Source organism: Equus quagga, chromosome 20 (genome assembly GCF_021613505.1).
Source record: "Equus quagga isolate Etosha38 chromosome 20, UCLA_HA_Equagga_1.0, whole genome shotgun sequence".
NCBI lineage: Eukaryota > Metazoa > Chordata > Mammalia > Perissodactyla > Equidae > Equus > Equus quagga.
The window spans coordinates 6,793,727-6,817,750 of record NC_060286.1 but is presented as its reverse complement, the minus strand read 5'-3'; the positions used below and the strand labels follow the sequence as shown (position 1 = coordinate 6,817,750).

The window sequence follows — 24,024 nt, the reverse complement described above, 5'->3', positions numbered from 1 at the left end:
AGGCGTGAAGCTCAGAGTTGGAGTAGGAGTCAGGGTGGGATGGCAGTAAGTCAAAGGCAAGGCTCAGGACTGGAGTGGGGACAAACAGTGGGTTGAAACTTAGGATAGAGGAAGCCAGGGATGGGGTGGGAATATGTTGGGCACATGTGTTAAAAGCTAAAAGTTGCAAAGAAAAGGGAAAGCCTTTCCTTATAGTAGAATACAGAGAGTAGACTTAGAAAATCAATTGATGCTAAAACTAGAGGGTGAGAGTTTCCTGAGGAATAGACTATTTACACAGTCTCAAATAATCTCCCCACAAATTACACATTAATTATGAAGGGAAAAACAATGACTATACAGTGGAGAAAAACAGCAGGCACCACCTTAACCGAGTGATCAAAGATAACATCACCAGTAATAGGACAAACAGATAACGTGTGTCTCCTGATATGATGCACTAAGGAGGACATGACATAAGTTCTGTGGTGATCCTGCCAAAACTGCACAATCTGAAACTAATAAAAAAAATTGGACAAACCCAAATTGAGAGATATACTCAGAATAACTGGTCTCTACTCCTCAAAAGGGGCTAAGTCACTAAAGACAAAGGCAGGCCAAAGAACCGTTCCAGAACGAGGAAGCAAAAGAGATACGGCAACTAAATGCAATGCATGATCCTGGGTTTTTGGAATGGGAAAAATAGCTATGCTAGACATCTTGGAATAATTCATGATATCTAAAAATGGACTGTAGATTAGGTAACTATATTTCATCAATGTTATATTTCCTGATTGTGATAATTGCACTGTGATTATGTAAGAAAACATCCTTGTTTTCAGGAAATATACACTGAAGTATTCAAAGGAACAGAAGCACAATATTTCCAACTTACTCTCAGATAGTTCAGTGTATATATCTCATATATATGGAGAGAGACAGAAATAAACAAATGGAGCAAAATGTAAAGAATTGTTAAATCTAGGTAAACGGTATTGGGAATTCATTGTACTCTTCCTATACCTTAAAAAAAATATTTTTTTGATAAAATATTACCAAAGCTAAAAATAGAATGGTCTTTTTAGGCTCACAAAATAAGTGTGAATATAAGATGTTTTACAGCGTCAAGAGGGCCACAACAAAGTTCATGTGCTCTTTAAGAATCCCCAGAGCCTGTCTGTTGACAAGCTTACTTTCCAGCTTGCCTGGGGAAACCCTATGCCATCAAAAGTCTTCACTCAAAATACTGAGTTAATCATTCCTGTGTTCTGTTATGCTGGAGACAGCTCTGCCAGAGAAAAAAAAGCAAGGAGCTGTGGATGACCTTTAGTAGAGCACCAGAAGGCAGGGCCTTGAAAGCCCCAACACCCAATAAAGAACTAAGATTAGAGATAAAGTCTTGTCTACTTCATTTAGCTATTTTATCCCCCCAAGCCATTTATTGAGAACCCCAAAAAACTTCTAGCTTTGAGTGTGACCCAGGATAAGAGAAAGCATCCTAATTGGCCCAAACTGCCATGGGTGAACTGTGCCACCTGCCCTCAGGACTCAGCAGGGTTTGGGGTATCTGAGACCCACAGGGTTTTGCAACAAGACTGTGCCCTCTTTGACAAATACCTGCTCTCACTTTATAGGACAACAAGAAGATGGGCTAATGCCCTTGGGGTTCATCAGCTTTACCACATATCCACCACCCAGAAGCATCTAGTCTTATAGAACAGTAAATTGGCCTATTGAAGATCGGTCCCAGGTAGCCACTAGCACATGTGGCTCTTCAAATTAATTTGAATAAATTGAAATTAAAAATTCAGTTTCTCAGTCACACTAGCCACATTTCAAGTGCTCAGTGGCTACATGTGGCTAATGGTTACCGTTTTGGATAGCGCTACAGAAAGTTCTGTTGGACAGCATTGGTCTAGAACCAAAGTGGTAGAAGTAGGTCACTTGCAAAAATTTTGCTTTCAATTCCAATTACTACTAGTTTAGAAACTTGAGTATTCACAGGAGGAATGCTTACACCAAGGTACAAAACCATAGTTCCACTAAGCTGGAAACTGACATTGGCCTATTTGGAGCTCCTCATTCCACTGAGCAAACAGATTTTTAAAAGGCTGGAGTAGCGGCGTGTGTGTTACATTATTGGCTGATGTGTTAGTCAGTAAAGACTAAATTATGCTTTCACAAGTGACTCCCATCTCTCAGTGGCTTACAACAACAAAGGCTTATTTTTCATTCATGTTATATGTCAATCATGAATCAATAGTTTTGGCTCTGCCCAGGTCCTTTGCACTCTGGGACCAAGGATGATGGAATAGCCCCTATTATGAGGCAGTGCCGAGCTCAAGAGAGAGCAAAAAGGGGATGGCAGAGCTACATGATTAAAGTTTCTTCATGGAAGTCTCTTAAGCTCACATTCAACTGGCCAAAGCAAACCACGTGGCCAGCCTGATGGCAGTGGGATGGGGACGTATAATCTTCTCAATAGAGAGTCTCACAGGAAGTGCCCTTTAGAGAAGGCCAAAGAGTAGACACAAAATAAATACAGAATACAACAGTTGAGATGATTGACCCAGACCATTAAGAGGAAATAGTGTTGCTGATATAACAAAGAGTGGTGTGTACATGTCTAAATGTTTCAGTAATTTACCTTATCTCTCTGCCTACTTACCCACACATTACTGTCAGTTATTGGTTAAGTTCACCATTTAGCATGTAAGTTACTGCATGGCAAGATGGGACTGTGACAGGACTAAAGAGTAGACATCACAGAGATATCCTGGACTTGGAACAGTAACTGACAACACTTTGCATTGTCTCCCTCTGGGGAGGGGCTAATGCATTTTTGAAAATTGCATTATGTGAGGCAGGAGTATTTGGGGGAGTATATGAATGAAAAGGATGTGGACGTGGATACTGGAAAACCAGTGAGATGAATTATCGCAGACCGTTGCCGTAAACTCTTGCCTAGCATTCACTCTCTCTTCCTAACTGTGCTCTGATTTTCTTTGGGAAATCACTTATACAGCTTTATGTATAGTCCTTGGTGTGTCACTAAATTTTGGTGTCTGCCCCGCTATGAAGCTAAGAGAACAGATCCTTCCTCTAATTACCTTGGTTCCTACCCATTTCCAAGCCTGGTTTTTCAGTCTTCATATAAGTCTGTGAACTTCTAATGGCCTTTCTATAAATTTCACTTTTTGCTTAAGTTATCTAGAGTCAGGATCATTGCCTGGAAAGGAAGAGCCCTAACTGATCCAACCACTGTGTCGTAGGCTCTGTGCTGGGTGTTTTGTATACATTGTCTCAACAATGTTCACAGCCATCTGCCAGCCTTATAGGGAAGACAGGCATATAAAAGCTAATTGCTGGTAGCTTGTCTTGACTAACGGGAAATTTTGAATGGGGAGCATAAGTGCCCTGACTACTGTAGGAATCAGGGTTGATCCTCACCAGTCAGGTAATAGGGAGAAGAAGCAGTTTGCAAGCTTTCTGTTTCCAGCCTGTGTCCAGCGTCAGGTGAGGCAGGAAGAGCGAAGGAACAGCTCAATATCTCATGGTAAATAAAGCCGGTAATCTTGTCAACAAATGGTGCTTGGAAACTATATATCCACATGCAAAAGAATGGGGTTGCACCCTTACATTACAACATATACAAAAATTAACTAAAAAATGCATTGAGGATCTAAATTTAAGAACTACATAACCCTTGGAATAAAACATAGGTGAAAATCTTCATGACCTTGGTTCAGGCAATGATTTCTTTGGTATGACACCAAAAGCTCAGGCAATAAAAAATAAATTGGACATCACCAAAATTAAACCTTTTGTGCATCAAAAGACACTATCAACAGAGTAAAAAGAAAAGCCAAAGAATGGGATAAAATATTTGCTAACAACCTGATAAGAAATTAATATTCAGAATTTATAAAGCACTCCTACAACTCAACACACCAAAAACAACAACCTAATTTAAAAAACGGGCAAAGAACTTAAAAGACATTTCTCCAAAGAAGATAGACAAATAGCCAATAAGCACATGAAAAGATGCTCAACGTCATTAGTCATCAGCTAAATGCAAATCAAAACCACAGTGAGATACCACTGCACAGCCCTTGGGAGGGCTGTTATTTAAACAAACAGAAAATAAGTGTTGGTGAGGATGTGGAGAAACTGGAGCCCTCACGCATTGCTAGTGGGAACACAAAATGGTGCACCTGCTGTAGAAAACGGTCTGCTAGTTCTTCAAGAAGTTGAACACAGAATCACAATATGACCCAGCAATTCCATTCCTAGATATATACCTAAAAGAATGGAAAACAGGGACTCAAACTTATATACCCATGCTCATAGCAGCATTATTCACAATAGCCAGAAAGTGGAAAAAACCTAGTGTCCATCAATGGATAAAGGGATAAACAAACTGATATGTACGCCACTGGAATAATAGTCAGCCATAAAAAGAAATGCAATTCTGATACATGCTGCAACATGGAGAAACTTGAAAACATGCTCAGTGCAATAAGCCAGTCACAAAAGGACAAATAGTGCATGGTTTCACTTATATGAAACATCTGGACTATGCAAATTCCTAGAGACTGAAAGTAGGCTAGAAGTTGCCAAGAGCTGAGGGGAGGGGGGAAGGGTGAGTTATTGCTGAAGGGGGACGGAGTTTCTGTTTGGGAGGATGAAAATGCTCTGGAAACAGTGGTAACATTGTGAATGGACTTAATGCCCCTGAATTGTATGCTTAAAATGGTAAATTTTGTTATGTGTATTTCACAATTTAAAAAATTATGTCAAAAGATAAAGCTAGTGAGATTTCCCTGAGAAGTTAATTCAGGTGGCTGAAGTTGAAAAAATACTGTTCTTTTCCAGCTTAAGGATTTTTTCTCTTACAGGTTATTTTAAATCATGGTGAGAGAAAAATCTAGTATATTTTAATTACTGATATTCTCCAACTTATGCGACAATCCATATACATTAGAATTTCTATTTTTTTTTTGTCTTTTCTCAGCATCATGATTGTCACCAAATTTGGAGGCTTCTAAGGTAGCCTAACTTAAAATATAGTCTCCACGGCAAACTTAAAAGTTCACTTTGGTGCTCCCAGAAGCACCTCGAAGAGATGAGGAAGCATTATCTGAAGATGAGACCGAGGCCCAGGTCTCTGCTGGTGGGCGATGCGGACAGGAGAGAGCAGCTTCCATGTGAGCTGCCCACTGAGTCTCAAAGGCAGATTGTAGGTGTGGATGGCAGTGGAAGGGCCTTTGACAGGGGGAGCTTTAGCGTCTTTCAGGTTTAGTGACAGCAGGGGTTTATTATTTAATAGTCGTTAATAATTCTCCCCAGCAACGCTGGGTAGGACAGCGGAAACTGCAGGAAGATGAAGTATCCAGTAAGTGAGCATGGCCCTTGCTGTTGGGTTTTGCTTTTGTTTTGTTCTCTGCTCATCACTTATATTCAGAGAATTTCTACTTCAAAGAATCACATTTACTAAGAAGAAAAATATATCATCGTTTTCCCTCATGTCCTAGCCACGACAGCTATAGGTTATCGTGTTGGAATGGAAGGAAGCATAGCCCCGTGGGTGAAGGGCAGCTTTCTGATCAAACAAAAGGTTTTGCAATGTTTACAACCAAATTATCATATCCACAGTGAACGGCCTTGGATAACAGCTTTAGAAGCAGCTTAAAAATATGCACGTAATTATACATCTTAAGATAGTAACATCAGAAACAAGTTGCTGATAAATTTATAGTGCTTCTTAAACTAGGAAATATGCTGTCCATTGGAAAATGATAAACTATCAAATACTTGGCCGCTTCTAGCTCTAACTCCACATTCTGAATGTTAGTGCTACCTTGTTTTGCCTGGGAGGGTGGTGGTGCAGAGGGCAGTGGCGGAGCTAGAACAAACAGGAAACCTCAAACAGCATCTCCTGTGGTCCCCGCCTCTCTGCTCCCACGCACTTGCCTCCAAGCGCACAGTTGACATTAGACCTCAGCTCGCTGCTCTGCTGGCCAGGTAAGAGCCAGGCCGGCGCAGCAGGGCTCAGCTAAGGTTATGGACGTCTTCTATGTGGATCCACTGGCCTGCCAGAACTACTCCCAAGGCTCTCTACAGTCCGTATCTCTTCCAGAGGCTCCAGAACATTCCACTCGGGTGGAAGACATAAATTTTTCTGACTGGGCAATCAGTCGAACTTATTTAAAGACTTTTAGGTTTGGGGCAGCACTGCACTGGGTGGTATATGAGGGGAGGACCACTCCTGCGTGTATTATTGAAATGCCCCTGGACTTGAGTAAAGCTGATTTGAGATAAGCAATGTCATATTCATAACATAAATTTAATGTTTTCCAAGAAGCAAACGGCACTAAAAAGCAGGCTTCCTTAGGGAAGGAGCTTTATCTAAACCTCTCTCACCCACCGAGGGAGTCTGAGGATGGGAAGTTCCTGCTCGGACCAGTCTTCTCCCCGGCCTCAGCTGCCTTCCCTACACAATACTTCTTTTCCTTCGCTCACCTGTTCTGCTTGGAAAACCCTTCCTACTTAGCTCTGACGATGCAAATCTAACCTCGCCCTCAATGCTAGTGTTCCACTTCATCCCCAAAGATGCAGGAACCCTGACCTCTTTCCAATAATTAGGAGCATTCACAATATGAGGCCATCCCACGTGGGTCCAGCCGCTCTGCTACCAGCACTTGCCTCGGAGTGCACAGTTCAAGACGGACCACGTCTCCGGGAACGTATGTAACACGTCTCTCATTTTCTGCAGGTGCACACACACGCACAGGCTTTTCATCCATATTTTGCACCCATGGTAGTCATTAGGGTTGTTTACAAATATTCTAGTTTGTTCCTTTCAGGCCCCCTTGAAGTTAGACGTGACTTGCTTCGAGCAATGAAACAATCCAGGCAGAGGGAACGGCTAAAGCAAGTGCCTGTAAGACCCTAGGGCTTAAATGAGACAGGCGTGTTCCAGGGACAGCCAGGAGCCCAGTGTGACTGGAGCAGAGTGAGGGAGGTGAGTCCAAATGGTCACAAGGATCAGATCAGAGATGGGGCTTTGTAGGCCACTGCAAGGACTTTAGCTTCTGCTGAGTGAAAGGGGCGCCACGGCAGGGGTTTGGACAGAGGACCTGAGGAGGGCCAGGCAGGCGGCAGGCCCTCACTGGGGCGGTGGAGGGCTAACTTTCAGTGTGAACCTTCCCAGGTCATTCTATCCTGCCGACAGGTCAAGAACCACTGCTTCGGAGAAGCCAGGGAACCGATAATAGAAGGGAAATCTGCAATCCTTATCTTAACGTCATTTTAATTGCTTTCCTAATCACACTTACAAGTGACAGGTGACAAGTGAAGTTGGCTCATGCCCTTCCCTCCCCTAATACAGGGTCTTCGGAGGGACAAAATGGAGGCAGACCAAAAAGACTTGACTCATCGACCAACCAGGGACACATTACTGACTGCTATAAAAATATAAGGATGATTTATGGGGCCTAAATTAATTCCACTTAAATTTTAGAAAAATAGAATTTTCTCAACTTTAAAAAAAATCTTATTTTTCACTTTAAAACAACCTCCCTTTCATGCTCTTAGTATTTATCTCCTTTTCTTCCCTTCCTCCACAGTCCCTTTTCCTCTTCCTCCTTTGCCAAAAAGAAAAATGCCAAATTCATTAAATGACTTCAAGTTAGTCTAAGAAAATCACGATTCTACGATTAAAAAGTACAATTATTTTCACATAAAGTATCCAAAATTTTAAACTCGAACAAATGATTTTTGAACAAAAGTGTTTGACTTTCAGTCCAAGAAACTAAAATACCCAGACAGTTCCAATAGATTAAGAGAATCTTGCTGGCCTGGTGGCATCGTGGTTAAGTTTGCCCACTCCACTTTGGCAGCCCGGAGTTCACAGGTTCGGATCCTGGGCGCAGACATACATACTCATCAAGCCGTGCCATGAGCATCCCACATACAAAACAGAGGAAGATTGGCACAGATGTTAGCCCAGGGCCAATCTTCCTCACCAAAAACAAAAAAGGAGAGAATGAACTATGTGACCTTCAAAAATTGCTACTGCATTCTTCCTTATCTTAAATTCTGAAGACTTGCCCTCCGGAAGTTTTCTTCTTGGAGTTCTCCTCCTCCTGAGTTGAAGCTTTTACTGACACTGTGGTCCAGTCAGATGCCAAATCCATGTGGTTGTGAAGCAGGCAAACCTCTCTGAAGGTGAAGTTGAACCAAAATGCTAGTATCAGGCACTGTGGAGTTGACCTTGAATAAGGATATTTGTACATGCATACATAATACACTTATAACTATATTGTCATTAAATAGTCCAGCCTACATAGGTTGTAAAAGTCAGGACAGAGTACATGGCAAACCCTTATGAAATCCAAGGATGCAGAATTCAATGCTCCCAGACTTTTCTAAAAAATTTACACAAGTCATAATAAAGCAGAATGTAGTCTAGGAACTTATAAATTTAAAACAAAACCAAGGGAAAAAACAAGGCAAGCATTGTGATTTCAGTAAATACAGTAAATAAAAGTAAATATTAAGGAAGAAGGACACCAAGCAAGCTTCCCTTCTGTGATCTGGGCACAGAAGTGGTTTCATTGCCCTTATTAAATGCTCAGACCTCTCTTTTTATTTATTAAGGATCATTGCAGCAGAGTGCCTGTCAAAATACATCAAGAAAGGTGGACAGTTATAAAAGTTGAATTACAACAGTTACATGAAGACTTTGCTTAGTGACAAGTTAAAAAAGTCACTTCCTATGTGCTTTCACTACATCCAATTACTAGAAAATTTTAGTTGTTTTGTAAGGAATGTTCTGGAGACTTAGTTAAAAAAAAACCCCTCAGTTTTGTTAGTAAGCAGTTAAGAAATCAATTGCTAAAATAATTGAGAATAACTCTGTTCTTATAATGATATATAGTGAATCTGTTTTCTTCATTAAACAGAATCAAATACACATTCCAGATTGTTAAACTGAGAATTTAGAAGACAGACAATCCCGAATGGTTTCAGTATGCTCATGTAAGGTACATATATAACCCCTTAACCTAGAACAGTCACAAACTCTTCCATGAACCCTTTGATTTTTAAATACTAGAAAATTTTAGTCAATTGTACCAAAACAGACAGAGATAGCAAAATATAATACCAAAAGATCTTTAAGAAAAGCAAGCACGGCTACAACCTAAGTCAGGGTTTGTCCCCTAGAAAGCTGGAGCCCTCGTCCACCTTTAACAAGACGGCACTTAAAGGAGTAATTACTTCCAGAGACTTGAGTGACGTCTCACAGTCAGACTGAGTTGGATCCATTCATCTCAACAGCCTTAATAAAGTGTTTGAAAGGAAATCTTCACTCACCTTGCTAAATTATGTAATTCAAAACAAATCCTTAAAATCATTTCCCCCATCTTATCTTTATGCTTCATTATAATCCTGCCTTCAAATCTTGGAAATTTTGCTAGTCCAAATTAACATGTGGAAAAACTTTTGTGTAGCTCTAAGAAAAGACACAGAGAAAGTACTTTGGTCTGGAGAGCCAAGCCCGCCCCTAAACTATAGCAGGGAATGGCACACATGTAGTGTGTTCAGTAGCTACTCCACCATTTAGGGAACAGTACAACTATGAACATGAAACACACTATCTTATAAAAAGTTTTTTAGATACTCTGAACCACCTTACATAAGGTCTCAGAACAAGTAACTATGAGTCTCATGTAAGACACCAGGCAGCAGCAAGCACAAATCTTTACCAGTCTCTGGTGAGTGGCTGCTTTCACCGCAAGTAAACAGAGTCCTAGAGAGGACACACAAGCCAAGTTTTTCTAGGGTAGGTAGTTCATCTAAGAACAGACTTTTCAACTAGAATCAGAATCTCTGTAATTTGATGGGAATTTCCGTCTGAGCTATTAGGTGATAACAAGGAAAAAAGGGAAAGAAGAGTACCTCAATATTAGTTTCTCAGTAAGTAACCAATTAAGCAGAAAAAGTAACTGAAATAAACATTTTTTGCTAAAAAACAAAACAAAACCTAGCCTCAACGTTCAAAAGAATAACTACAAAAAAACAAAAACAAAACTACAGGATACACTTTGACAAGTGAACAGGTACTAGTTACACATAAGCCAATTAAATCCTTATTTGACTCCACCTTACTTAGTTCTAAGACTTGCTACCTTTAGTTATGATGCCTCATTACTGTTTTCATTACACTTTTTACAACAAACTAAGCTCTTGCGGGTTCATAGAACTTCAGTTCTGTCACCAATGTGCTCTAAAATCCCTCTAATTATGCAGCCTATAAAATAAGTCACACTTTCAGACCTGAACACAGGTAGTACAACCAATTATCAGGCTTAGCAGAGGAAGTAAGCCTCCTAAACTCTCTCGCACATTCTACTACAAAGCAGGCACTACACCAAGATACCAGGTGGGGAAGTGCTTTTCCCAGACCACTTCCAATTCCCAATTTCAACTCCACAAGGGAGTGAGAAATATATTATCATCTATAAGAAGATACATGGGCATGTTCTTGCCAAAGAGGAATGATTTCTGGCTTATTTCTGGAATGTTTTTATGAAAATAACCATCAACCCAAACTTAGTGGCTTTCAGTAATCTCCCTAAAATCAGGGAGACAAGTCTAGTTCAAATTGTGATCATCAGATCTGGCTTTTTAAGCAAATTAACCAAGTTCAGTTGAACAAATATTCTCTTAAGGTCTCCTAGTAACTAATTTCAAATTTTCCAAGGTTCTAGTCAGAAGAAAAATGCTGCTTGCCATATCAAACAATCATAAATACACACACATTACACAATTGCCTGTTTATTTAGTGGCACCTGTTTTGCAAACTAGAAATTATTTCTACTCTTCATCTCACATACAATCTGCAACCATTCACAGGCTAAATGCAATTTCTTCAACAGACTTGAAAACAAAAAGTACATTCTTAAAGTTAGAACTGAATTCACATACTTTCTTTGGACTAGGAAATGGTACAGAATACAAAATATACATTTATGGAATTTCTTCAAAAGTTTGGATCACATAAAACTGCAAACAGTGGCTGAGTTACTACGTAGAATTTTGTTATACACTGTGTTTAGGAAAAATATTTCTGCAGTTGTATTCGTTTTACATTTATAGGTTTTAAAAAGTCAATCTATATATAATACAACATGCTTTTAACATGTACATGGTCTCGCATAACATTTATACAAATTAAGTGAAATTAATCATTTCAAGAGTGAAACCAATCAGTATTGGGGCACATTACTACAAATTAGATACTTTCCTGCAGATATGCTGTGGATTTAGTCAAGGGCTAACCAGGTAAGACAATGGTTTCTGTTTCAAAATTTCCACAACAGGAATTAAATAAGCTGTAACTAAACATCCAATTTTGGCATCAAATGCAACAAGTTAATCAATTTTTTCATGGTAGTTATATTGTAGTAGAAATCTCATTAATCCTGTATATTGGTGGCTATATGGTAGATTCTATTTTAACATTCTGTATTAAGTAAACACCTAATTCCTTAGAATCTGAAGTGAATCGAACACTTAATGAACACCAACATCAGGAAGCTCAAACTCTTAAAACCTGAGTAAGATCTCACAGTTAAATGTGTTGTTTGTGAATATATTGTATCTATACTATGCAGGTCAGAAACTTTCCACAAAGATTCAACTTCCGTTTTACCTCCTTTCTGTTGAGTTTCAAAAGTGGCAAACTTCGAGAATGACATTATCCTCCAAAACAAGTCCAAATACTGTATTTTTTCACCTTTAATCACTCTCCTTTTCTCCAAAATACCACCTTTAAAAAGGATATTTTAGTATCATATTCTAGCCTAGGCCCCCATCCAACTCGCCTTTTAAAAAGTGAAATAATTCCTTAAAATAGACTCAAATTATTTTGATGCCCTCAAAATATTTTTTTATGGGCTTTGCAGGAACAAGGCTGATGACCTATTATGCTGTAGTATGAGATCTTAACCAGGGGCCCATAACCACTGCACTACTATAAACTCTGGGGAGTTATGTACATTATATGCATTTTCCTCAGTGAAAAAGTTCCTAGGATTCATCCGTCTCCAAGGGCCTGTGTCCCTACAGGTTAAGAAACATCGCTATAATGAATTTGTGCCATTCATTACACCTAATTATTACTAATTTTGTTCTGCAGTACTTCAGGTAGTACCATACAAATGCAAATGTTACGAAATGTCCTTTACTGGATCAGGAGGACAATGTAAAAAGAAAGGAAAAACACTACACAATTTTTCTAAACATTTAGTTCAATCAGAAAGCTACTAGTAGAAAAATGGGTTTTGGAGCAATGAAAAGAACTGAAGGGTTGGGTTTTGCGGTGAAGAGACATTGCATTTATTTTTCTCAATTGTTTCTATGTTGAAGCAGCAGTAATTTTTACCATTTTCTCCTTTGCTGGAAAAGTCAAATTATCTGAAGAAGCAAAGGCTGATTCTTGCTGGTTTATGTGATGCAACAGTTCTTAGTAATACACAGCTGCGTCCAACGAAGACCTTCCTATGGCTTTTAAATTAAGAATAATCCTCCTTCTGTCCTTGCATCTCCTCACCCCTCCACCTCCCCAGTTTTCTTATTTTCTGCTTAGTTTTACATAGCATTATTGGCCTGGGTTAGGTAATGCACTAAGCTTTCTTGCTCAAGAAAATGGAATTGGCTTATTTCAGTTTGAAGAGAGGGAGAAGAGAAACCACCAAGAGGGTAGCAGAGGAAATGAAGCAACATTTCGTACAGGATAAGGGAGAAAAAAATATCTCGTTGTTATATCAATTTAAACAACCTTTTCCCCTAGCTAATAAAAGTATGAGTTGTCAACTACGATTTCAATACATCTGAGTTTTTCTAATTGGCACACTCCTACCTGCTGGTAATGTAATTAGGAAAACATGAGCAGAGGCCACTAGCTCTCAATATATAAAGCATGTAAAGGGAAAGAATCTGCACTGAGGTGAACAAAAGTGGAAATGGTCATTTGACAATAGAACGGAATCAAATGCCTCTTGTCATTTCTGTACAGCATTCTTACTATCAGTAATAACTAACATTTAACTGAGACATTATTTCTGACCAACAATACAGCATTATACTCATAACATTTAGAAAATGCAATCAAATATTTCAAGCATATTCTGAAGTAATGTATAATTTAAAACAAATACAATCCAAAACTCATGGCACATTTCTGAAGGAAATAAAGTAAAATTAGGCTTCTAAAATTTTAAACTATACAAAAGCCTTCCTAATGCCTAAAAGAAAAACTAATTAAAAGACTAGATCACTCAGTTAAAAGATGGTCATCTCACCAGCAGTATCTGCAAGTGAAAGTATATGAAACACAAAGTTCCTTCAAAGAAAAACCTCAAATGAGAAACATTTATATACTGAAATATTTACACAATATTTTTAATACCAAATCCTAACATAATACTGTACAAATAGGAATCAAAACATTAAAGGCTTAAACCTCTCAAACTTTATGAACTAAAAGCATACACCATGAAATTCAAAGTTAAAACAGAAAAGAAAACCCGTAACCGATTTCATCAGTTCTTTCAGAAACCACAAACTGAATTTCCATAGGAATTTGTCCAGTAAAGGTGGGCAGAGAAATTATTTAAAAAAATTAAAACACACTGTAATCATTTGACTAAGATTGGATATTAACACTGGCAGTGTGTTTTCAAGAAAAGAACACAGAGTTTTACTTAAGAAAAACTTAGCTAGAGATATATATTTTTCAAACTGCCTTAAACTCAAACTCCACCCCAGTATTTCCAGGGTTGGAGGACTCTAAGACATCCATTCCCCATTTCTCCAAACTTGCTGCTGTCAGGAGGAAGAGTAAAGGCCATTCGTTAAAGGCAGTCAAGCATAGACTTGAGCCTCGTCAGTCCAATTTCATTTCTATGCTGAGCAAAGTTTTCTTTTAAATGAGATTTTAACTTCGGGGAAGAGAAAATATACAGAAGAAAAGAGTTTCCCAGTGAATAAAGGAAGTACAAATGAGTGCTTTAGGGCAGAGACCTGCCTTGTTCAGGAAAGTAGCTGGCAGACAGCACGTGAGGAATAACTATCTTTTTGGAGCTAGCCCTGATGGCCTAGTGGTTAAAGTTCAGTGCTCTCCGCTTTGGCAGCCCAGGTTCAGTTCCCAGGCACAGAACCACACCACTTGTTTGTCAGTTGCCATGCTGTGGCGGTGGCTCATGTAGAATTAGAAGAATTTACAACTTTACACAACTGTGTACTGGAACTTTGGGGTTGGGGAATACAAGGGAAGAAAAAAGGAGGAAGATTGGCAACAGATGATAGCCAAGGGCAAATCTTCCCCTGGGGAAAAAAAGTTCTCTAAGGAAAAAAACACCCCTCTTTTCTTGGATGAGTGCTCCAGTTCTAATATTTACATACATTAGATTATAAATTCTTTTTTCTTTTAAAGATTTTATTTTTCCTCTTTCTCCCCAAAGCCCCCGAGTACACAGCTGTGTATTTTCAGTTGTGGGTCCCTCCAGCCGTGGCATGTGGGATGCTGCCCCAGCATGGCCTGATGAGCGATGCCACGTCTGCACCCAGGACTCGAACTGGCGAAACCCTGGGCCGCCAAAGTGGAGCGCAGGAACTTAACCTCTTGGCCACGGGGCCGGCCCCTAGGCTATAAATTCTACTCAAATGTAAACTCCTTGAGGGCAAAGACCTATTCTTAGCCTAAAACAGTGTTTGCAGATAACACTCAATACAATTTGTGGAAAAGGTGAGTTATTAGCTGGATTAATATATGGTCAAATGAATGATCACTAAAAGTACTGCTATAACTCAGATTATTTGAATTACATAATTGCTTCATTCTTTAATACAAATTTCTTAATGTTATATAGTCAGTAAAAAAAAATTAAATGGCTGGAGCAGTACACTAATTGCATAGTACTCTAAAAGCAAGTTAATGCATTATAATTAAAAATGTGTGAAATAGTTCTAAAGCAGATTAAGAAAATTTAAAGATAATTATCATATTTAGAACTCCTTCTGTTATATGTAAAAATATTCCCTAAGAAAGTGGAAATTAAGAGAACTTACCTTGCTAGAACAGTAAGAGGTAAGTGAAATTTTTTAATGTTAGGGTAACAAGAGTCTGCTATACAAAATGAACTTCCTATTAAAAGCAGCAAACTGGGTTCAGCCTATTAAAACATTTAAATGAAAGTACATTTTGAATAGTATATTATAGTCACACAAGAACTTTTTTCTCCAAAGAAAATAACATATAATACATCAAAAAGTTTTGAGGCATTGCTCTGAGATGCTAATTAGCACACCAAAGGGGGTGGGAGGCCAAGAATTTAAGTGGTACAAAAAACGAAGTCAACAACAGAGGTGCAAACGTGCCGTTTAAAGTGTAGTTGGTTCCTCACCATCACCATTGCCCCCAAGAATCAAGAACACACAGTCTGCTGTTAGAATGTACACTTCCTTCCTGTCTTTTCATAATGAAAAATTCTATCTCGTATGGCAATGCTGACTCACGTGGAAAAGATGTAGTGTTGTTAGATCACACACCTCCAGGCCTGATCTCAGTACTAATAATTTTAACAGAGGAATATTTTAACCTCCTCTTTTTTATTTAAAGACTCTCAAATAAAAAAGGCTCTAACTATGCTGTTATGGTTTGAAATATAGCTTTCCATCACATATTTTACTTGTGATTTAAGATTTTGCATTTCAAAATCCAATTTAAGGTTTTGAAATTTCCAGAACTAAAAATTTCAGTCTACTTAAAAAATTAAGGACCTCGCTTCTTGTAATAGGGATTTAGTTTTCAGTACTAGTATGTCTGGTAATTAATCTACACTAGAAGCACAGTCATCATTAAATGCACATTTAGATGCTTGCAAAGGCATAACTTAGAACATTATCATACTTTGCACTCTACCACAGATTGAGACATTAAGCATTTATTTGTAAGTACGGATTTGGTTCTGTAATTCCCACTGTTATGAATTTCTAAATATAAATAGTACTTGTTTTTCTTTATTCATGCTGGATTAAGATATAAATTAAGCACAATTATGTTACATTTAATTACCTCACAAATAAGAGGGATAATGAAAAGATTTTGCTGGTATGTAATTACTTAAATCTGAGACGTTTCACATTACTTTTCCCCCTACTGTACTCCTTTAACTTTGCATTAGTTTTAAGGCTATATGTACAAACATGTATATTTCCAATTTAGGGGGAAAAAAAGAAATGGAACAAAACTGATCATACTACTTTTTATACACAAAGTTTTGACTTTGTATTCAATACTGTATTTTAATCTTATATTTTAGTAGTTTTCTAGAGGGGAATCTGCCTACTGAATGACTAATTACATGGTGATAAATACAATATTCAACCTAAAGAGACAAAAATACAGAAGGGCACAGAACAGTAGTCTTTTCAATGTGACAGATTTTAAAACTTACTTTCACATGCTTAATCAGAGGGATTTAAGCCTAAGTTAAATTAGGTTATTTTTATATCTACAATTCTTTAAGCTTTGAAAGTTATTTTTAAAGGCCAACAGCTAAATATTATCAACATGCCATATTTCAAATCACAAATACATCTTAACTGCTTAGATTCTAAAGACAGGCCAATTAAAAATCACAGGCAAACACACACTCACAGACACACACACACCCACCCACCAGAGTGTTAGATTGTCAAGCTCTGACAATTATTTAATTAAACAGTAGGCAAATTCAAGCTGATACACATCTTAAAGAAAAATAAGCAGCCAGAAAGAAACCCATTTAAAAAACAGATTAAGGAACAACAGAGACACATCTTTTAGCCTTTCTAATGGAAGGGAAATAGTTTCATCTATGCCTTGAGTAACAGTATTTTCCAATTAAAAGAGACTAACATCTTTCCCCATGAGAAACTTTTCATTTACAACAGCATGGTGTTTTAAAAGGGCGGGGTAAAGGAGGAATTACACATACGTGATTAAATTTCTTGTTTGTTAAATCAAGCTTTATTGATAAAATGGAATTCAGAATATCTTACTAGGAACAGCAGCAGACCCAGCCAATCATGATAGCAAAAATGTGGCAGTCTCCTACTGTATGTAGGAAGCTGCTGCTTACCAATTGGTAATTAAATGTAAGGACTTGTAAAAGAGGTGCAAAGAATCAAGGCATTTTAGCCCCAAGATTGATATTCTTATGAATATACTGTATTACCTGCAATACTCATGGCAACAAGAACAACCTAAAAGACAGTTAAATGAGGGACCAGCTTTATCAACAATGCCAATCCCACCGCCAAGAACATTAAGACAGTTTTCAACCAATTCCTTGGATGTCCAGCTTTGTCGGATTTTGGAATTATTCTCCATAATCACGTGCACGTTTGAGCATCTAGCTGACATGGCTGCTGCTCTCCCTGTCCCAACCCCAAGTCCAAACACGACAGGACTTGAAAGGGCTATATATCTGTTGCATCGCACAACAAGCCAAACATTTCTTGTAACTTTGATAGTGATTTAAAGCACTTCATAATTAAATATGAGCAGTTTGTACAAGGACAATTACACTTTACAAAAAACAAAATCATACAACAAAAATTGCTGGAGTCTGATTTACAACATGAATTATGGTTTGAAATCACGTTTACGTTAAGTCTCAAATTTACAAAAAAAAAATCAGTTCTGGGCTAGCTGTTGTCCTGCTGCAGTTCTCTGGTGGAGTCACTTTCACCCACGTCACACGCCCTTCTTTAAAGTCGAAGATGCATGTTTAAAAGGTCCAACGAAGAGGAGCTGTACTCTCCTTTGGAGGGGAAGATAAACTCCACGGCTGGAGGAGCGCTTTTACCACATATCATCAGTTGATGCAGAGTCCTTTATGAAAGGAAACAAAGCAAAACAAGAAACTGAAGCTCAGAGGCGCCAAAATACATTACTTTCTGGATAATGCAGAAAGATAAGGTTTTGTAAAGTTGACTTGTAGAATGTAAGTGTTTTTCAAAGAATCTAAGTATGAGTCTGTGTATATGAAATATCAATATTTTATCTGTTCAAAGAATTGTTAACCCTTTGTTTTCTTTTGAAATAAAATATGTGAATTATGATTTTACCATGAGGTTGACCAAATGTATTTCTAAACCAATAGCACTACTAAAAAGAATTTTTTTCAATAAAAGCCAATTTATTTTTAGACCACTACTTTTATAAACTTTTCTTGCATAAGAAGAGATTAAGACCTCAAGTAATAGGAGGTTTGATGAAGGTTCATAACGCAATATATGAAATCTCTCAGAGCTGTGCCCAAATGCTTTTAAGTTGCCACTTCTCTGTAAATACCACACTACAGTGGAATTGTAATGGGAAACTTAACTGGAGAACACGGCATTCTAATGTCTATTTATAAACAGAATTCTCTACTTTAATATTTAAATGAAGTACATACTTCAGAGTTCTTGGCAAAGGTATTTCTAACCATAAAAACTATTTAGTGGAGATGGGCATTCTGAAGTTCTGTTGCAGCTGCTTATAAAACTCAGAATAATTCAAGATTCTGAGTAGAGATATTATTCCTAATTTCAAAAAAACATTTAGTGGAAGCAAACCTTCTGAAGTTGATTGCTTGTAGAGGCTTAAAAAACCCAGAATAATTCAAAGGGACTTTCTTCTTTTTTGAGAGAGGTGGCCACTCACCATGATTATGTCCTCAATCACTAGAACTGTGGTGCAGGCAGAGTTCAGAGCAATCAGTCAGGGTGTGTGTAAGAGAATGGGTGCAGTGAACAGCTCTGCAAAAACAGGCAGGAAGGATATGCATTTAGAGTGAGGGGTAGGGAAAGCAGAGTGAGCTAAAATGCTACTTACAGTGTCATCATTTTTGTAAGGATTCAGTCTATTGTAAACGGCTTCAATTACATTCCGCCTAAATTTAAAAGAAATGCAGAAAGTTAATTCTCCTTCAGAGCATAAAACTGTTTAATAATCATAGCCAGGTGTTCATTAAAATGTCAAAGACAATCTTACACTTAGAAATTATTTTAATTCTATGTCTTACTGTCCAATAAGTGAGCCTCACTTCAAGATATTTGGGTCTCACTGTTAAAATAGTGGTGAATTTACTCTAATATATAACATTCCACTAACCCAATTAATAGAAGGCTCAAAGTCATAGTGTAAAAAAGAAATCAGCCTATACGGTCTACTTCTGTTTGAACAGGCTTAAGTGGTTAGGAGTCAGCAATGACGATGCAGTTCTTAAGATATAATACTAATATATTCTGGTTAAGAGCTGAATGTTAGTTTTGAAGTAGAAGTAACTTGTAGTTACTTCTTGTAGTAAATAATTTAGATACATTTTACATTTAAATTTCTGCTTTTCATAATGCCCCTTTAAAAAGGCTATATTAAAAATGAAATGTCAAATATGACATTTCCCTGACAAGTCTAGGAATTAGTTTTTAGTGAAATCATTACAAAGAATATGGCTACACTTAGAGAACACAATGAAGAATCAAGGAAATTAGTCAATCTATCTTTGTAGGTCAATTATATGGATATCTGAGGTAACAATGTTTTAAGCCTTGTATTATAAAGTTACTTCAAGTCTCTACTGTAGTTTATAAAGACGTAAGCTTAATATTTAACATCCATTAGTCCAGTTCTATGCACTAAAGTGCAAAGAGAAAAAGGCAAGAAATGCACCCTCCTATCTTTCATCACACTAAAACCCAACCAACCAGCAAACAACCAAAAACACTGGGAAAATCAGAGACGTAGAAAAATGGTCTAGATGGAGGAAGAGAAAGATGCTTATCCCTGGGGTGTTAAGTTATCCAGGTATTGACAAGATCAAATTATAATACAGGAATAATAATGACACTTAGAATTTTGTAGTGCTATGTAATTTAGTTAAAAATATTCTTTCATTATATTATCTCATTTATGCTATATGAGGGAATCAATGTAACCCAAGCCTCACTACAGACAGTCTTCAGTATAATTAGTTACAAACAACATTCTGATACATATTCTAAACAAGCACCACACATCATTAATACTGAAAAACACTGAAACATAGCTTAAACATTTCTTTGAAGATACAGTTTGATCAACGGACACCTAACATTTTCAGGTACTGAGATAAATCATAAGGGTCTGCAGAACATAACTTACTTGCTTGCCAATTCACCCCCTGGTGGGAGGCTGGGGATGTTCTCACTCGCTAATGTGCGCATCACATGGACTAAGTCAGGGACGCCTTCCCCCTGCTTCTTTATGATTTCTGGGAATCAGAAGTACTTTTTTTGTAAGTGTTATCCAAATTTAATTAAAAAAAAAACTGAAACAAAGATAACTTAGGTTTTTAAAGATGACATTTACCACATCTGAGATTTTCTAAACTGGTATAAAAAAAAATCTAGTTGACATATGAAAATTTATGACAAAGAAATGCACAAAAGATGAGATACTTTCCAGATTAACTTCAAAGAATGAATATAACAAGATAAAATTGTGAAAAAAAATTTCATGTTACAATCAATGTACTACACAATCAGGGATATCTGTGTACAAATGAGAATATTCTTAAGAGGCCAACGAGTTACTTCTGAGGAGAGCAACTCCTCTCTTTAGACTGGAATCATGTTTCCTGAACTTTGCCCTGAAAACACACTGCACATATTTCAAGATTTGGAAAAAACAAAAAAAAAATCTTTAAGTATAGGGGAATTTATTGATTATATACTAATCCGAATCGTTTTTACATGTTTACATTTGCAAAATGATACTTAAGCAGCAGGTGCAGATGAGACTATGTACTTGAATACCACTATCTCAGCTTAATTTTTATCTAAGGTATCTTTAAGCAATAGATAGATATATAATATCATTTTCTCAGTTATTTGAACATCAAAGCCTATAGAATGGAAAAATGTATAAATTTTATGGCCAATTTTTTAAAAATAAAAAATACGACAAACTATACAACTGCATTTAAAATCATTAATTTGAAAACATCTAGTTATTAAATGGATATAATAACCTCTGCAGTGTTGCCATGCAAATGCACAGTTACACCAAAGAATACCAATAATTATGTACAAACAACTTAGAAGAACTCTCAAACTTTTCACTCTAAGTATAGGAAGTCTTCACTTGGAGTTTACCTTATTTATTCTAAATGCAAGATCATGCCAAAGGTATTTGTAAGTTATACATTCAAGTTATGTTGAATTTTTTGTTTTTCAATGTTTATACTAAGAAATTTTCTTTCTCATCATTGGGGCAAGAAAAGTATCATTCTAGTTCTCAATTTGTAAATACCTTTGAGAATAACAATGCATATAAAGCTTTTTTATCCTTTGATCAACTCTCAAAATATTAATTCATCATAAAGCCGCATATTCACAGACATTACTACCCATATTTCTTGAAATGACTCAAACTGTCCCTTTAGAATCAGGCCAATTTTTACCATCTATTATTTTTTGCCTTAAAAAAAAAAAAAACAGTCTTAAATCTGAACAAAAACCAAGGATCTCAGATTTGGTTTGCCAAGTTCCTTTATTGTGTAATCTTTAACATCTAATATATTTATTCTACATGGTTCTAATGCTGGAAATCTGCTGTACAAAAATAAAGGGATTTGATGTTTACCTAAACTGCACAATTTCACAATCTAAAGCTATAATACACTTAACATACAGTCTCTGCTAAGCCAATACAATTACTGGATAAATAACTAGACACAATAGAAATAAACACTGATGATAATTCAATCAATGATAGTTTCAAGTCTAAAAAACATTACCTTGAATCATCTATATCTGATGTAGCTTACATCTCCTTTGTTAAAATATAAATTAGGATATTTTAATTGTGAAGAAAATTACAGGAAGACAAATTCTTTTAAAAAAATAACGTAAGGCTTTAAAAACAGTTAAAGTCTCCTATTCCACATGGGACAATACATTTAAACTATCTGACCATTAGTACTACACTGGCCTTGCTTCTTTTGCTTTTAAAAAAGAAAAAAGTAATGAATTTTAAGAAATATTCCTTTAATTGTTCTTGGACTATACATTTTAATTAGAATGGCAAAAAGATTGAATGCTTTTATTAAAGAATATATATGTATAGAAGACCTATGTTTCACACACTCATATACAAATAAACACAGTCTGCTCTTCTCCCCTCCCCTCCACAAAGTCTGAAGGATTCTATCAGATATCTCCAAATTAGCAAATTTAAATCTTGGGCAGTCGGTAGCAAAGATTTTAAAAATATATACGCACAAGTATAACCTTAAATTGGCTTAGAAGGACCACAACTTTAAGCAGTATGGTTTAAATTATGAGCTGAATCCTTTCACAACCGTAGAGAGTCAAGTATTCAGACGGGCACAGATAATAGAAGGAGAGTTGAAGAGCCTTTGTTCTTTTCTGTCATGTGGACAGAGAAGCCAAAAGTATTCAAAAGAAATAAAATGAGGTTTAGTAGGTCACAGCAATTTAGTGAAGGCACGTATTTAAAGAAAGAAAGAAAGAAAGGTACTTGGTGCCTGTTTTGGAATCTGAACGCAGTATTTTTCACTTGAGACATATAACAACTTTCACAATACAAATAGTTACATTTTTTTCTGTTTTTAAATATAGCAGCTGTTTTAATTAATGTAATATTTAATCTCTAGTTGCAGTCTCATCAAATCCACCTCAGTAATGAATATTGTATTTAATTTATGACATCATAATCTCCAGTTGAATGGTACAAGTATAACAACATTTCAACATATCAGAAATATTATTAATGTAAATTCTGTTCAGGTGGCAATTCTTGCTTGATAATAAACAATATAAAACAATATTGTAACATAAAATTATGTATCTAAAGCAATTATTTAAAATTGCATCAAAAATTTAAAGAGCATACACTAAAGAGAAAAGTCGTAACTCATTTCTAAAATTTGATCCCATTTCATAGTAAATAAAACTCAAGTACTTATTTGTATTTCTTTAAATCAATAAGAAAACATTACAACCAAGTTACTTTAAAGTGCTGGTAAATTAAATATCAACTTATCCCAATACATAGTCTTCTTACGATTTCATATTTTTCCACTAACCAGCAGTTTGAACCAATGTGATATGACTTGGCAGCGTTCTAAATATTTTCTTTTACTGTATTATGTATAAACAACATATTGAAATGATTCATTTAAAATATAAAAATTCCAAGACCCTTGGTAATAGTTAGGAATCAACTCATGAATAGTGCGTCCAATGAAAGAAATACTAAATAGCACATACACATAACTAGACATATCACTCTCAAGTGGGAGAGAGCAACAAAAACAAAGTAGCAGCTCTAGATAGTACTGAAAATCAAAACCATTATAATCCTAATAGGAGTCTGATTATAATTGATATAAAACTGTAAAAAGGGAGAAAACAAAATTAAAGTGTACATTAATTTTAATAATGCAGGCACAGCAGGAAATAATAGTATGTAGGTCAATGCTTACATGCTATTAAAGGTCTTTAACGTGCAAATTAATGACATTAGGGGCCCAAAATGCATTTTAACACTATTATAGGCATGTCAAATTTTTCTGCATAAAGAAACTGCATAATCTACATACGTACTGCATATATGCATTACACTGGAATTCTCTGGGGAAACTTAATATTTATACCAAGTAGTAGCTGCAAAGATCATTTAAATTTTTTCAAATATTTAAAGGCATTACATTTGAGAGTTACAAATATCCTTCTAACTATCTCAAAGTAATTTGCAGAATTATGACAAATATACTCCCGGAATTGCAAACTTATTCTTGACTTTATTCAGCGTTTACATTTCTGCCATGTAGAGACCTAGCATTTCTATATGTGGGTCTATGTTGTCGAGGTGAGGCAGTTTACGGTTTAGGCAAAAAGCTGTGAAACAGATTAAAATAAATTTTTAAAAGCTGTGGCACA

The 24,024-nt window shown here is 36.6% G+C and overlaps 1 protein-coding gene across 2 annotated transcripts in view; it reads right to left on the bottom strand.

Moving 5' to 3' along the window:
- Positions 1-17,031: 17,031 nt before the first annotated feature.
- PPM1A (protein phosphatase, Mg2+/Mn2+ dependent 1A) overlaps positions 17,032-24,024 on the bottom strand; it is a 39,874-nt gene continuing 32,881 nt past the window's right edge. For both annotated transcript variants that reach the window (XM_046647170.1, XM_046647169.1), the window contains exons 4-6: positions 20,222-20,330; positions 18,914-18,971; positions 17,032-17,926 (exon numbers count right to left, since the gene is read on the bottom strand). In XM_046647170.1, coding sequence (XP_046503126.1) covers positions 17,897-17,926; positions 18,914-18,971; positions 20,222-20,330 — 197 coding nt within the window. In that variant the 3' untranslated portion in view covers positions 17,032-17,896. The remainder of the gene's footprint in view (positions 17,927-18,913; positions 18,972-20,221; positions 20,331-24,024) is intronic.